Raw genomic sequence first — 15,062 nt, forward strand, 5'->3', positions numbered from 1 at the left:
TGATACAAACCAAAATTTAAATATCATGATCTCATGTGATGGTCCTGCAACAAAAAGTTAAGTCAACCTAAGAATTGTGGCTGGTTCAAGAGGTTGGCATCTTTCTGGAATCACTTGAAAGAAAGAAAGCAATAACATGTTAGAATAGACGGAACAGTCGGAAAGTAAATATACCTGCTCCAACATCGAGCACTTGAGGAGTTAAAAACCTTTGTTAGAGTGTCCGCATCAATTCCAAGTGATTGACCAAGGGCGAGGGCTTCTGATACCCCAAGCATGCTCACGGCCATTGCCAAATTATTGCAAATTTTTGCTGCCTAAATAACAAGAAAACAATGAAGATATCAGATGCTTAAGAATGAAACCTGACTGGTGGGGCTAAAGAAAATTCTCTTTTATGCTAAAGAAAATTTTTGCTGCCTAAAGAAAATTCTCCATCTTTATGCTAGAATGATTTCTTTTTTAGCGCATGGACTATTAGATGAGTAAGATGCAACTCTATGCCTTCTTAACAAAGAAGGAATCTACAAAATACTTCTGAAAGTATGCGACAATGGTTTGCTTTTTACTGGCTAACATCCATTTTGTTCCATAATAAAAAATCTGAACTCTATCAAACATATAGGAGAAAAAATTAAGGAATAAACTTCCATGTAGTAGTCGGAACTATTACACCTGTTGGAACTTAGCATGTTAACTATTAGCTTTCTGTAGGATTACACCGCCAATACTTTTTACTGTCTTCCTTTAACAATAAACACCAACAGAATAATTACAGATATTTGCACTTAGTATGTGTTGCCAGCTATACTCATGTTATTTGTTTATTTTACAGCTGTTTTACTACCGATTTTACGGCAGTGTCACTGCCTATTTTATAGCTACTATAGTTTGTATATTTACGGTTTCCTCTTTAGAATAGGAATTCAGTGTATAAAGAGGTTGTAAGACTGTTCATAAACATAGTGCAGAGAACTTTCTATCTTTACCTTTGTATCTCTGACACCAGTATGTTAGCTATTAGCCCTCTGTAAGTTTTCACCACCAATATGCTTCATGTTTTTATTTATTAATAAACACCTGACTTGAACTATGGATAACTTTGAACTTTTCTACTGCACCAGGATATATATTCTAATCCTAAACACCACAACTTTCACAACTGCAATGACAGATGAAAACATACGGTCAAATCCTACTATAAGTCCATTAAGTGTGGCCTACCATAGTCAATATAATTTAGCTTCATGGACTCTAATTAATATGTTAATAATTTCAACTGTTAATAAATCAGAACAAAATCCAATCCTTGGCAATAAGTGAAAGCATTCTTCTCCATCAATCAATCTAAGCACTGGAGCATAAAAAGTTAAAATCAGCAACAAAAAGGAAAAGTTTCAAAGGCACACTGCGAATGCATTAGTCTCATTTTCCGATTAGTGATTCATGCTCTAAATTTAAAAATAAAGATAAACCAAAAAGTAGAATTAAGACCTAAGGGGATTAACTTTCGTTGATGAGAAACTTACTGAACCAGTTCCTGCTCCACCACAATAGATAGTGCTTTTGCCCATCGATAGAAACAAGGGTTTCGCAGCCAGATAAGCATCCTTAGAGCCACCAACCTGGATTAAATATCAAATATTTTCATCAATAGAATATTACAAGAGAACTTTAGTGTTCCCCAACCAACATTCTATCCATTCATTATCATTATGGTCCCCACAAATGTTCCTCAGTTATAAACTCCATTGTCAAAAAGATGAAACATCTCCTGGTGCAAAGGAATTTACTGTCTTCAAAGATTAAGTAACAAATGGGAAAATATAATGAATTGAACTAGACCTTAATCTCAAAGTTGGAGTCAACTATAAACCTCCTTCGCATTTCTCCACCCTGTTTTGGGCTATCTTTTGCTGAGTTGTATATAAGTTGAATAATTTTGTGCAACTTCCATACTGATCATTCTCATCACATCTTAGCCCTTTTGTCTACTTATGAGTCCAATATTCTTTTATCTTTGCCTTCAACAGAAGGTCATAGTTAGCTCAATAGAACAGGCGAAACTGTTTCAGCTTATTGCTTTCTCGTTACCAACTTGGAAGGGAAGATTTAGAGAGTACACTAAACGAATATGGATTATAAAAATTTGAATGACCCACTACTAACAACATGGAAGTTAAACATTTGGGCGCATAGATGGTTTGCCATCTCTGCTGATAAACTCAAAGATTACCGAGAAGAAAAAACTCCTCGCTAGACTTGACTCTACAGCCTACATCCAAATGTCAATGCTCTACTTGCAACATCTTGCAAATAATTAATGTGCACCCACATACTGAATCAGCATGATGCTCATCCCAGAGGATATATTCATAAGTATATAGACTTTGGATGGACATAAAAGGTGAAGTCATACCATAAAAGTAAGAGTACCGGCTTCTGCAGCAAGAACACCTCCAGAAACAGGAGCATCTAACATGAGAGGTTTCTCCCAATTACCTACATAAAAATACCGTCCAATGTTTAAGAATAAGAAGGCGTGAAAGGAACATATTATCAAATGTTTAAGAAAGACCACCATTAAGTCCAAAATATATCGAAGGTAACTTATACATAAGATCCCTTTCCTGTCCCACTGTCCACCAATTCAAAGAAGGAGAAAAGCAAAAGAGATCATTGTAAATAGTAATTACTGATCCTCCAGTTCAAACAATTCATCACAATGAGATAAGGGCTTCCCTCCCCTTCCCTCTCTCCTTCCCCCCATCCCTCCATGAGCTCATCTTGATTATCCCATTGTTCACAAAAACCTCATTTCTCACATGTTCAAAAACTACCACTGATTCTACTGGCAAAAGAAACAGGGTAATGTGATTCTTAAGTTGGGATAATGATGTGAATCCAAGTTCAAAGCTTAAAGAGATCCAAGATCCATTAATAGTACAAGAAGGCCCAATCACAAGGTCCAAATCCAAGAAGTTTCAACAAGCCATATTGGGTTTAATTAGGGACATTTGGAAAGCCTAAGAACTTCAACCCGAATTTGTGGATTAAATTGGTAATTTCTAGTTTTCTTCTAATTCAACTTATCATAGTATTTTTGCTATTGGGGAGTTAATTGATGAAACCTACAATTCCCATCAGATAAGCATGAAAGACACTATTCTCTATCAAATTCTTGGCATCTTCAATTTCAAGGCCAAATTTCAGATATATTAAAGTAGGAAATTCAGCTAGGACCCCTTTTGCTTCACTATATCTCTAATTTGTACATATTAAGTAATTTAAACATAATTGTAGCATTCAATAGGCTCATCAGAACTCTCACCATCACAGACTAAAAACTAATGTTGTGGCTAAAGTCCAAGGAAATTTTTGACGAGTAATGTCTCTCTTGCAAAAGATTAGCATCATATTCTTTCTTCTATCAAAAGTATCCTCATCAGAAGGAAACATGGGTTGCAATAATCTGTTCTTTGGTTGATTCTAAGTAGCATCTATTAAATTTTGCCTTCTATCATCATGGAATGGAAATAAGAATTATTCTTACATGCATTATAGTGTTAATTATTCCGTAAGCAATCTAACTAGAAACTACTTTTCACATACCTAGTCAAGAGATTATAACTTGATTTGACATGAACTTGAAATATTAGCAAAATTACATCATAAGAATATGGAATAAGGTTCAAATAGGCCCCTAGACTTTGAGGGCGGGGCCAAATAGGCCCTTTTGACCTTTTTGGGCCATTTAACCCAAAACTTACCCTTTTTAGTTCAATTTAACCCTTTTTTTAGGAGAGTGAATTACACTCTCTATATTAAGAGAGTGAATTCAATTAAAAAATAGTGAAAATCAATTTTTAAAATTAAATTTAACAAACAGGTAATTAGCTATTAATAATAACACTAAAAAAGTTATGAATCCTTAATAAACATTTACTATTTTTTATTTTACTTTAGCTTCTTTTTTTTTTTTCTTAAAGGAGAGTGGTTCTCACTCTCTCATCTAAAGGTGAATTGAGCTAAAAAATCAAAATTTTTGGTTAAAATGGCCCAAAAAGGTCAAAAGGGCCTATTTGGCCCTCCCCGCAAAGTTTAGGACCTATTTGAACCTTATTCCTAAAAATATTCCATAAGCACTCCTCCGTATTAAATTTCATTAAGAACTAAATCCTGGCTATTTGTCATTGGAACCCTGAAAACAGGTATTTAACTTATATATGCCTCTGAATGCTGGAAATTCTGGATGTGAGAGAGAGAGACAGGGCATGTGACTGTAAACAAACCTACAGAAGTAGTCAATGCTACTCAAACATAAATCAGATGCCAATTGTAATGAAAGTTTCCCTCAATAATCACAAAAATTTGGGAATTAATTTGCAGTTGGAAATTTGATTCAGAAACATACTGATTAGTACATTTAATAAAGAATACCTGTCTTTTCTTTTACAACAAAGTTAGATACAGCTGCAGAAAGCTTTCTTGATGTTTCAGGATCAATGGTAGATGAATTAATGAATAACTGTGGTCTTAGGAAAGTTCCACCTTGAAGCAAACCATTTGGTCCATTGTAGACATCCAACACCTGCATAGTTTAAATTGGTATGTTCACACTTTCAACAAGGTAGAATCAATAAAAATAGAGATCTTGAAGTGAGAATTTTCCCAAAATGCTTATGACGAGTTCAAACCATCAGCATATTTTTGGAGAACCTGACCATTTAGAAGCCCAATAGTACTAGTATACATAAATGTAGATGTAAATCCATAATTAAATACAAGGATAATAGCAACTATACTTATGAGTTGAACATGGAGATTTATTTACTTTCGACATTTATGCCCATGTAATATTTGATACCCATGTAATTAGCAGTTCTTAAATGAAATTTGGTCTGTGGTTCAATATAATCATCTCAGAAGAGAATGACTTGCCTACTCCGACTGTATTGCACCCAAATGTTAGATAGGTGATAATTACCCTAAGTGTATTACAGTTTAACAATGGAAGAATGACACATGTCTCGAATATTATAACCAACCTACATATGTCATTCATCCATCTGGAATAGGCAAGAATTTTCCCATCTCGAAAACCTATAATTTTCGAAATAACATGTTGATGATGAGAATATTTTAAATTGTATTTAAAGTTTCTCTCTCTTCTTCTTTTTTTTTCTTCTTTTTTTTGCAATTTAGGAATGCTGAAGGATTTAATGTAATAGTAATACAGCAACTCTGTAAATATGCAATTAAAATTCTTGGACTTTTCACTCCTAATAATAGAGGAACAAAACTTGAACATACAGAGAACGAGCATCACGTCCTTCAGAAGCCCAAAAAAATTTAAAGAAAAAGTTAAGACAACATTTGTTGTATGCTGCAGTTTCACACATTCTGATGGTAGAAATATGGAAATATATGATCACTAAGAACCTAAAACCTCCTTGCATCACACCCAACCCACCTAGAACTTTAATACCCTATGGTGGAACAGAAGAATTTCTTTCCTCCTCTTTTGAATTTTTATTTTTGATTTTTTACGAAGAAGATGAAAGAAGAAAATTAGTTACATATACCTGTATATCGCAAAACCTTATTCATTTAGATTATGTGTTAATATGCGGGGTATTTTGTACTGATCCCAGAAATAACATGGTGAAGACCTTAATAAATAAAATACTGAAGACCACAGGAGGCAACCAAACAACAAACAGCATAGATCCTGAATATTAACAGAAACGGACAAATCAGATCACAATAATACTCACATGAGAAGTTGACGGCAGCATTGTAATTACAATATTGCTTGCTTCTGCAACTTCTAATGGTGTTTCTTTTGTTGAAACTCCCATGTCAGTGAACATCTTGATAACGTTACAATTTCTGCATTAAGACCATGTTTTCCCATTTGATTTCAAGTACAGATGAGAAAACTTCTGAAACTACAAATTAAGCCACACAACTAAAATCATAATGCTGTTAGAAGAGTTTACACCTCTAATTACAAATATACTTTCCAGAAGATTATTAACTCAACCAAGTATATATAGAACTTTGTTGCAACTCAAATAAATCTAAGGAAGCCATGGTAACAAATCAGCAGAAAAAAGGCCTATACCATACATGTCATGAACAGCCACTTTGTATCCAGCCTTAATTAAATTTTGCGCCATTCTTGATCCCATATTTCCCAGTCCTATGAATCCAACATTCTGTAATACCTCAATCATATTTAAGAGTGACAGTATGAGGAATTTGCAAGAAAAGTATAAAAAAGCACCATGGCGTGAAAAGAAAATATATATATTATCATTTCCATACAAATAGACTAAGTAGCCCATCATTCTTCCCAAACCTAGTGTATGAGATTTAAAGAGCTTAATTATGTTCCATTTACAACATAGATAACTATAAAGAGAAGCACACACCGTTATAAATTTCGACAACTGAACCTAAATAATATCAGCAAATTGTCAATGGCCATACAGAATTAGGACGCTGCGAATGAATCTGTTAAACCCATTCTCAAACTCAATTACTGCTAAGAATATTGGAATTGCAGATATATCTGATGCATCCAATAGAATACACATAAGACCATTCTCGAAAAGCACTGGTTACAAAATTCACACATTGCAATTTAAACATAAATGGTCCTACATGATTAAAACACAATTTTGTTAGAAATGATAAGTTAAAATTTGATCATAGGCATTAGGCAACCTCAAAGTTTAGCTCTGCAAACACAATAATCTAGTTGTTTTAACATTTTTCCTAGGGCAATATGAATGATGGCCTCGTCTTTAAAAACAGAACAATGCACAAGTATAACCCATGTGACAATTCGGAACTCATATTAAAGCGGTTGACTTTCGTTCTTAGCTCATCAGTTCAGCAACCAATGGATATAAATATTCAAATCAAATCAAATCAACTGGAGTCTTGAAGTTGACAAAAATTGATAACTGATAAGTAAGTTCCTTAATTGTAATATCCATTATGTTTAAATTTTATATGATAACAAAGAAGAAATTTTGTTTCTTCGTTATTTTGTTGACTACTTGATCATTTCCCATGAACCCATTTAGTGACAGTCAGTGAGTTTTTTGCAAGTTCAAGAACTGCTACTCAGGAAATGGAACTATATCATGATAGACCACTAATTTCAACAAACGGGTACACAGAAAAGACATCAAAAAATTGAAAAGAAGATTAAATTCCTAAAGGGTTACCTCAAACTGGGAAGAAGAAGCTGGCGATGTAGAGAAGCTGTGCATTGGAACAGATATAGAGAATGAAGAATTGGTTCTGACAGAAGAAAGTAGTGATCTTACTCTGCAGTACATCGCCATGGATAACTCTGACAAGATGAAAATAAATTGAGAAGAAAAGATTAAAAGATTTTGTATTATTTTTTTGGTCAGTAAAAGATTTTGTATTCCGGGATTTATTATGTGATGGACTTGCATGCACTTTTCTTCTTCGCATCTACCAATCTCTTCCCATAAATAATATATAATATACATACAGTTGATCACTTCTATCGATCTTTTTATGAGGGAGCTTTTTATTTAGAAAAAAGCAAGAGAGTAAGATCACTAACACTAATTGGAAATTAGAATCTATAATCCAAATAGACAAGGAATAGGAATATACAATTGAATCCTATGATTGAATCTACATGTTCTATTTATATGATAAATATTTAAGTTTGTAATATATAATCATTCAAGTCAATCTTAGTTTTATACGAATATAAATTGTTAATTTGGTAAATTATCAGTTAGGTATTCAAAATATAGTTAAATTATAATTTATTTATATGCTTGAATTTAGAAGTTTATATAAATAGGATTAAAAATTTATTTGCCGCTCTCAAAAATAATATGATTTATTTGCTAAAGTACTAACCATATTGAAATTTTGAGACAGACAAGAAAATAAAAAGAAAAATGATATTATTAATATATATATTTAGTTGAAATCTATTAAGAAATTTATTTTATTTAAAAAAAAGATATATAAAAAAAAATTAAAATGAAAATATGATAAAATTAAAAAAATTATTGTTATAGAATATATTGACTTACTAATATGAAATACATTTAAAAATTTTACATATTTTTTTAAAATTTAATTTAGTTATTGATCATTTTTATACAAATTTAGTTATGTATAATTTTAAACTAATTTTTACTTCAATTAAAGTGTATAAAATTTAAATCTACAAATAAATTTTATAATTTTTATAGATTTCAACCAATCATAAATATAAATCAATAGTAAAAAAGATAACATGCATCAGAAAGAGCAATTCTAAGAGAGGCCATTGTAATTTAGTAAAGGGCATAACTGAATTTCAATATTAACTCAATGGTGGCCATAAAATGGCTTTGCCACAGGCATCCAAATAGTAGGGTGTTATTGCAGATATATCATTAGAAGGTGATACAATTGCCACCTTTAATTAGGGTCATAATAAGATCAAACCTTAACTAACCCCAGCTTTACAGTACTTACCAATGGTTTTACCTCATTCAATATTTTAAATAGGAGAAAACCCTTTTTAAGGTATAATTTTAGGGGTAGTAGCTACAGTTGGCTCAGTGAGTTGCTAATGATCATAGAGAATTGGAATCAGATGATAGTATTTATATTATGTGAATGATCACCCTATCTCTAAAAGCTCATTACCTGTTTCTGTTTTGCCCACTTGGTAGAGCACTAAAACCAGTAAAAGGAATGATAATGGCAGACTCGGTAAGTGCATGAGCATACACAACCTCTTCTACAGTTACTACCCAACAGTGGACACATTAGCATCTTTGCTTCTTAATGAAATTAAGCAAAATAATTAATCAGTACAGTAGCTCAGCTAACAATTGAAGCCAAAAAATAAAGCTCTTGCCTTCGCACAACATCATGGAAATAGCTATCATCTGAATCTTCTATCCACTCAAAATATGCTTTGTTTTCTTCTTTACAGCAATGATCGATACAATTAATTAACAACCCTAAAGTGCTGAAAATCAAAGATTCAAAAAGGGAGGCCAATGAGATATTAAACCCCAAAAGAACAAAAAAAGAAAAAGCTTCAAGTTCAACCAAGTTGGATTCTGCAACAAACTAAATGGATGAAAGATCTTCATATATGGTCTTGATACCAGGCCTCTCAGAAACAGATCTTATGCATCTTAGAGCTAATCCAAGGACCTCTTTGGTTCCTTTTTCAACTGCTGGAATCCCTATATCTGGTAGCAGTGCAGGATCAAAGCAATCCGAGCCTCGACCCTCCGTCACCCTTAACTGAACCCAATCTGTCAAGTCAACTCCTCCTGCTTCCCCAGAAATGACATCACCAGCACACCTGCCAGTTAAAAGCTCCAGTAGTATTACCCCAAAGGCATAAACATCCGACTTAAAAGAGGGAAGTGGTTTCTTGGTAGCAGCCAACTCTGGTGCACGATAACCTAAGACCCCAGCATCAAGTATTTGCTCAATGGTGCCTGCTTGAGTCATTAGTCGATGGAGGCAGTAGTCAGCAACCCGCGCATTGAGATCAGGCCCATCTAGCAGTATATTTGTTGCTTTAAGGTTCCCGTGTGGAACGGCACGATCAAAATGGAGATAATTCAGGCCACGTGCAACATCAACTGCTATTTTGAGCCTCTGTGCCCAGGTTAATGGAGGACCTTTTCTTCCCGGTCGATCTGAAAATTTAGGTTTTTAAGAAATGCTAGTCAATCAACATACACCAGTATCAAAGAGCCAGTTCGTAGCAACAAATGATTAGCAAACATTATCATTTATATATTTTGGTTATTTTTACTGTCACTGGCTTCCAAACCATAAACTCACAGCTCTAGAAAGGACTAGTATCACCTTGCCAAAGCTCATTGGTGTAGACATTACTCTTGTGCACAAGCAACTCAGGTAAATGTAGGTTAAGATAAATAGCAGTATTTCTTTTATTTATTCCATGAGAATGGTTAGACCACATTTAGATGGGTCCAGCAAAGATAAATAGAAGAGTATGATAATATCAAATTCTTTCAATTATATCCAACAACAGTTTTCCAAGAAGCTTATTTGGGAAACAGGCATGCTAAGTTTCCCTAAATGTAGTGACAGACTTAAAGATGCGTAGGGCTTAAAAGGGAGAATGCTCCCAGATCATTTTTGGCACAACTTTCATTTGACATCTAGAATAATTCAGGGAAACCTAGCCCACTTTTTTCTCCCACTGCAGCATGTAACTCATTTTGAGGACACTAGCTAGAAAATGAGCACGAGTTCTCAATCGTTTTAATATGATAAGTAGCTACAAAGTCAAGATCTTACCATAAAGAAAACTTGCAAGACTCCCAGGTGAGATATAATCTGACAGAATGAGCTTCTCATGCTGTGTGGGCCCCCAGTAGTATCCTCTCAAACCCACCACATTTGGATGTCTGATGTTTGCAAACTTTTTAGCCTCCTTAGCAAATTCCTTCTTCTGTTTTGCCACCCCTTCTCTCAGCCACTTCACGGTCAAGAACATTCCATTATCTAGTGTTGCCCTGTATGAAGTCCCATGACTACTCCGCCCCAAGACTTCAGCTGGTGCCCTTGACAGCTCCTCGGGTGTCAATGTGATTGTGTCATCAAGAAAATAAAGCTCACCAACCAACCTTTCCGGTGACCTTACATCTAGTCTTGCAAGTGTTTCAGCAGGAAATGAATCGCCAGATTCTGGTGACCAAGACAAATGGCTGCGTTTTGATGGTGAGAAGCCAGTTACAGCAGCCATTTTTTCATCAGGACTTATAATCTCGGATGATGATCCTTTCCGTGATGTCACAAGATCCTCTGCTGAGACAACCAAGGCACCCCCGCTTTCTGTTCCACTAACTCCCGAGGGGTTGGTGGCAGTGTGCCTACGGATACCTTTACTTGTGACATGGTCTGGTGGAGATCTCCTTGATATACGGATGTAATGAATAAAGATAGCAAACATGATAAGAAGGATAACTGCAATTACGCATGAGACTATCACAACCACCTTGACAATAGTGTTGATTGGTTTCCTCCTAGAATTTTCAGCTGGAAAATTGCCTGATCCAGGAGGACCGCTTGGAAGATGTAATCTGGAATTTCCAGGATGGAAAGAGGAATCAGGGAACTTCATCAGATTTTCTGGGACAAACCCCGATAGATCATTATTAGTGACATTAAAGCTTCCAAGGGTGTTAGTCAAGTTGTTTGGTACAGGACCTGTGAAATGATTTTGAGATAAATCTAAGGCGATTAATGAGGTCATGCCTGACATGGAGGATGGCAGAGAACCAGATAAATTATTCCCTGCAAGACTGAGTACTTGAAGTCCAGTCAGTGAACCAAATCGATCGGGAAAATACCCATCAAGTTGGTTATGAGAAAGATCAATTACTAGAAGATTAGATTCATTATTAGAAGGGGGAGAGAATTCAATAGCACCATTGAGTAAATTATTTTCAAGGTGGAGTTCTTGCAAAGTAGGCAAGGTCAGGAAATCAGTCAAAAGAGGCCCATCCAACTGGTTGGAACTCATATCTAGGACTTGAAGCTTTGGATACTGAGCAAAAGCTTTTGGGAGAGAGCTACTGAAAGAGTTATGGGAGAGGTTGAGATAATTTAAACGTAAAAATTGTGGAAGCACTTCAGGAAATGATCCTTTCAGACGATTCTGGCTGAGGTCAAGATATTCAAGGTTTCCCCACTTTGCTATTCTAGTTAAATTTCCTTCAAATTCGTTGTTTGATAGATCAAGCACGGCACAGCTTCCTGTCACTATAGGAAGTTCACCTGTGAGCCCATTTGATGAGAGATCAAGTACACGCAGAGTCGTAGACATTATCATACTTACTGGTCCTGCAAGATTGAAACTACATTTTTAGAGACAAAGTAAACTGTACCGCAGGGGAATTTGCCATACCACAATTACATTTAATTCAAAAAAAAAAAAAAAAAAAAGAAAAAGAGCAAGCTAAGTTAAAGAAGCTAAAATAGAAATTTTGGGATACCTGAGAGATTGTTGGCACTCAAATCCAGCTCAGTTAAAAGTAATGAATCCCCTTTCAATAGATCATTAGGAACAAACCCGGAGAACCTGTTGTTGCTGAGCCTAAGGACCTGAAGCTCATAAGCAAAATCAAATCCAGGCAAGTCTCCGGACAGCTGATTGTAGCTCAAGTCTAAAACCTTCAGGCTTGCAAATAAACGCAGCTCGCTTACCAATGATCCAGTGAGCTGGTTGTGGCTAAGATTCAAGTGCTTAATACTCTCAGAAATACCTGGCAGTAATTTCTCTGGACTAGAGCCCGCCAGCAGGTTCAAACTCAAGTCAACATAACTGACATTTGCAAGCAGAAAGAACTCCCCATCTAGAGGGCCATCAAACATATTTCCATGCAAGTCAAGCACCTGTAGACCTGAAATGGACTCCAAACCCTTTGGGATTCTCTTAGTGAACCCATTAGAAGATAGATTTAAATATACCAGGTTATTAAGCCTAGTCAATGAAGCTGGCAGCAATCCAGAAAAGGAGTTGCGACTCAAGTCCAAAGACTGGACTGATACAAGCCCCGAAATGGAGTCCGGTATTGAACCAGAAAAATTATTACCAGCCAATGAGAGATTCTTTAAGCTCCCTAATTTACCAAACCCTATTGGTAAAGCCGATGAAAAGAGATTGTTAGACACATCCAGGAACTCAAGGCTTCTGAAATTGGCTATATTGTCAGGAAGCTTGCCAGTTATAAAGTTGTTGTGCATAGAGAGTCTGACAAGCTTAGTGAGGTTTGCAAATATACTCAAATCAGCATCAGCCGACAGACCCAAGTGATCAAGAACAACAGCAGCAACATTACCACCATTGCATACTATACCATTCCATGAAGAAGGGCAGCCATCAAAATCAATAGACTCCTTATTCCATGATTGCAGAACATAACCAGTAGGATCATGCTTGATACCCTTCTTGAATTCAAGCAATGCTAAAATGTCTTGTGAAGGCAGTTGCCCCATAGCAGAAAGGAAATATAGGGATAAAACTAGAAGCCTAAAGAGCTTCATATTTCAACCTATCAATAGCTCCACCAAAATAAGATGCAGCCCCAATATCGAGAAATATAAGAGGGATTTCTATCTTCACCTAAAATCCAAATGAATTTCAGACCATATACAGCTTATACCAAGATATAGAACCAAAATGGCCTCTTCAACACTAAGAAAAACAAGCCCTTAAGAATTAAAGACTAGTTGATATGTTTAACAGAAGTAAAGCTTTCAACTTTCAACAATCGAGCTATGTGAATCAACAATTCAACCAAGTGGCTACCATGTATCGGGTAAAAATGAGAGAGACCCAACAAGCTTTTTCCTCTATACAAAGAACAATACTCCTTGAGACAGTAACTAGAAAAAACAATTAAACTTTGTACTACGAATCTCAAAATGCGTTCACCAACCCAGCACTTGTTACCTGATACTTGACCAGACTTTAGGAAACCACAGCTTCAAGAGACTGATTTCTGCTTCAAAATTTGAGAAAGATACTGCTTCAAGAAAAGAAATTTATTTCAACCACGCAAAATGAGCCAAACCATTAAATAGCTGAAACACAAACTGGTCCCCATATAAAGAGATCTAACAAAAGATAAAAATGCAACATTTTTATCACAAAGATCTCGACTTTCATTTACAATGTAGGCACAGTAGAATCTCCCACTCTACAAAGACTGAAACTTTATGTAGAAACAGAGATGGGTTCTTCAGTTTTTAGCTCCCCTCAAGCTAAAACAGTAAACAGAAGCAAAGTACTGTAGTACAAGAACAAACCCATTAATAAGAAGAGCAAAAAAATTATAATATTATAAATGGGTCAGCAGCATTGAAATGAACAACCACATTGTAATAAATTAGACAGGGACCCAGAATTTTTTTGGCTATACATTATCAAAACCTCCCTTAAATAACTGTCTGATATAGCTTTGCTTAAACAGTTTCTAAAAGCAGTCCAAAAACAAAAACCCTACCTTTTGTTTAATGAAAAAAAGAACAAAAACCCTTTGCAGGAATGTGTTTGTCTTTACCTCTCTCTGTATGTGTCACAAGGACATGTGAGGGGTCACTTTTAACTTTGAAAGTATTGGGTAATTAAAAAGGATTATATAAAGGTGCAATCTTTTTTCCTTTTTAATGTTTTGTTTTTCATGTTTTTTTTTTGCCTTTTTGGTGTCAGAAAGTGAAAAAGATAGCGGGAAAATGTGAGTAATTTTGAGGGGTAAGTGTAGGAGTTTTTTTGGAGCATAAATTAGGGATTTACCCGCCAAGAAGACAATAGAATCTGATCCTTGACATGGTGGACGTCAAATGATTTATCAAATCTAGTTTAAAATTTCTATTTTTAAAAATTTTAAATTTTTGGTTTTTGGAAGTACCCCAGTCTCCAACTAAACACACTTTTTGAGGTTAGTGCCATGTAGGAAAAGGGTCCCACTCACTGCCCTTTTGACTAGGGTTTTCCTTTTTTTTGTGGGTTCCATACACCATCATCTCTCAATTCTTCACTTTATTACAATTTCCAATACCAACCCCAAGTGGTCAAGAGAAGAAGGAGAGGAGAGGTGAAGCCGGTGAAAGTGTTATTCTGGTAGGCTAGGGTGTGTGAGTGGGGACCCACTAGTGGGACCCATTTGAAGGAGTGTAGGACCACCAATAGGATTATGACACATGGGCATTGGTGTATCATCTGTCCCATCTAAGGTAGCAAATGTGTATTGGTACCCATCTAATAACAAGCTGTAGAAAAGGAAAGTAAGTAGATCAAGAGGACCACAAGTGATCATAACAACAGATCAAAAGGTAATGGTAATGGAGTCTTGTCTTGTGGCATTTTTTTTATGCAACTATTTTCTTTTTGTAATTGGCAAAATTACCCTTGAGGATAAAAGAAAAAAAAAAGGATTTAAACTTTGACATAATTGGAATTATGTTCAGACAAATAATATCATTAGACCCAAAAGATACTCAAA

General features: G+C 35.3%; 2 protein-coding genes across 7 annotated transcripts in view; both read right to left on the reverse strand.

The window, feature by feature from the left end:
* Positions 1 to 7,674, reverse strand: part of LOC8265515 (probable 3-hydroxyisobutyrate dehydrogenase, mitochondrial) — an 11,965-nt gene extending 4,291 nt beyond the window's left edge. The window contains exons 1-7 of one of the 4 annotated variants that reach the window (XM_015721772.3): positions 7,242 to 7,673; positions 6,133 to 6,221; positions 5,778 to 5,892; positions 4,441 to 4,591; positions 2,420 to 2,502; positions 1,530 to 1,625; positions 175 to 317 (exon numbers count right to left, since the gene is read on the reverse strand). In XM_015721772.3, coding sequence (XP_015577258.2) covers positions 175 to 317; positions 1,530 to 1,625; positions 2,420 to 2,502; positions 4,441 to 4,591; positions 5,778 to 5,892; positions 6,133 to 6,221; positions 7,242 to 7,535 — 971 coding nt within the window. In that variant the 5' untranslated portion in view covers positions 7,536 to 7,673. Of the gene's footprint in view, positions 1 to 174; positions 318 to 1,529; positions 1,626 to 2,419; positions 2,503 to 4,440; positions 4,592 to 5,777; positions 5,893 to 6,132; positions 6,222 to 7,241 lie in introns of all 4 variants that reach the window. The other 3 variants (XM_002523136.4, XM_048373063.1, XM_048373064.1) reach the window with 3 other exon arrangements.
* Positions 7,675 to 8,929: 1,255 nt separating this feature from the next.
* On the reverse strand, positions 8,930 to 14,405 carry LOC8265516 (LRR receptor-like serine/threonine-protein kinase GHR1). Of its 3 annotated transcripts, none has more exons than XM_025158091.2 (4): positions 14,121 to 14,405; positions 12,051 to 13,847; positions 10,351 to 11,898; positions 8,930 to 9,719 (listed from the first exon to the last, which is right to left on the reverse strand). In XM_025158091.2, exons 2-4 carry the CDS (start codon positions 13,099 to 13,101, stop codon positions 9,136 to 9,138), a joined length of 3,183 nt encoding a protein of 1,060 aa, XP_025013859.2. In that variant the 5' UTR covers positions 13,102 to 13,847; positions 14,121 to 14,405; the 3' UTR covers positions 8,930 to 9,135. The 3 variants fall into 3 exon arrangements, with proteins under 3 accessions (XP_025013859.2, XP_048229234.1, XP_002523183.2); XM_048373277.1 differs by having other exon boundaries at positions 14,064 to 14,405; XM_002523137.4 differs by having other exon boundaries at positions 12,051 to 14,405.
* Positions 14,406 to 15,062: the final 657 nt, after the last annotated feature.

The sequence above is a fragment of the Ricinus communis genome, chromosome 4, assembly GCF_019578655.1.
Source record: "Ricinus communis isolate WT05 ecotype wild-type chromosome 4, ASM1957865v1, whole genome shotgun sequence".
Classification (NCBI taxonomy): domain Eukaryota; kingdom Viridiplantae; phylum Streptophyta; class Magnoliopsida; order Malpighiales; family Euphorbiaceae; genus Ricinus; species Ricinus communis.

Coding starts and splice junctions, on each gene's coding strand:
- LOC8265516 (XM_025158091.2), bottom strand. CDS start 13,101: ATGAAGCTCTTTAGGCTTCTAGTTTTATCCCTATATTTCCTTTCTGCT. Junction 11,899..12,050: donor GAGTGCCAACAATCTCTCAG/GTATCCCAAAAT, acceptor TCAATCTTGCAG/GACCAGTAAGTATGATAATG. Junction 9,720..10,350: donor TCTTGCAAGTTTTCTTTATG/GTAAGATCTTGA, acceptor CTAAATTTTCAG/ATCGACCGGGAAGAAAAGGT.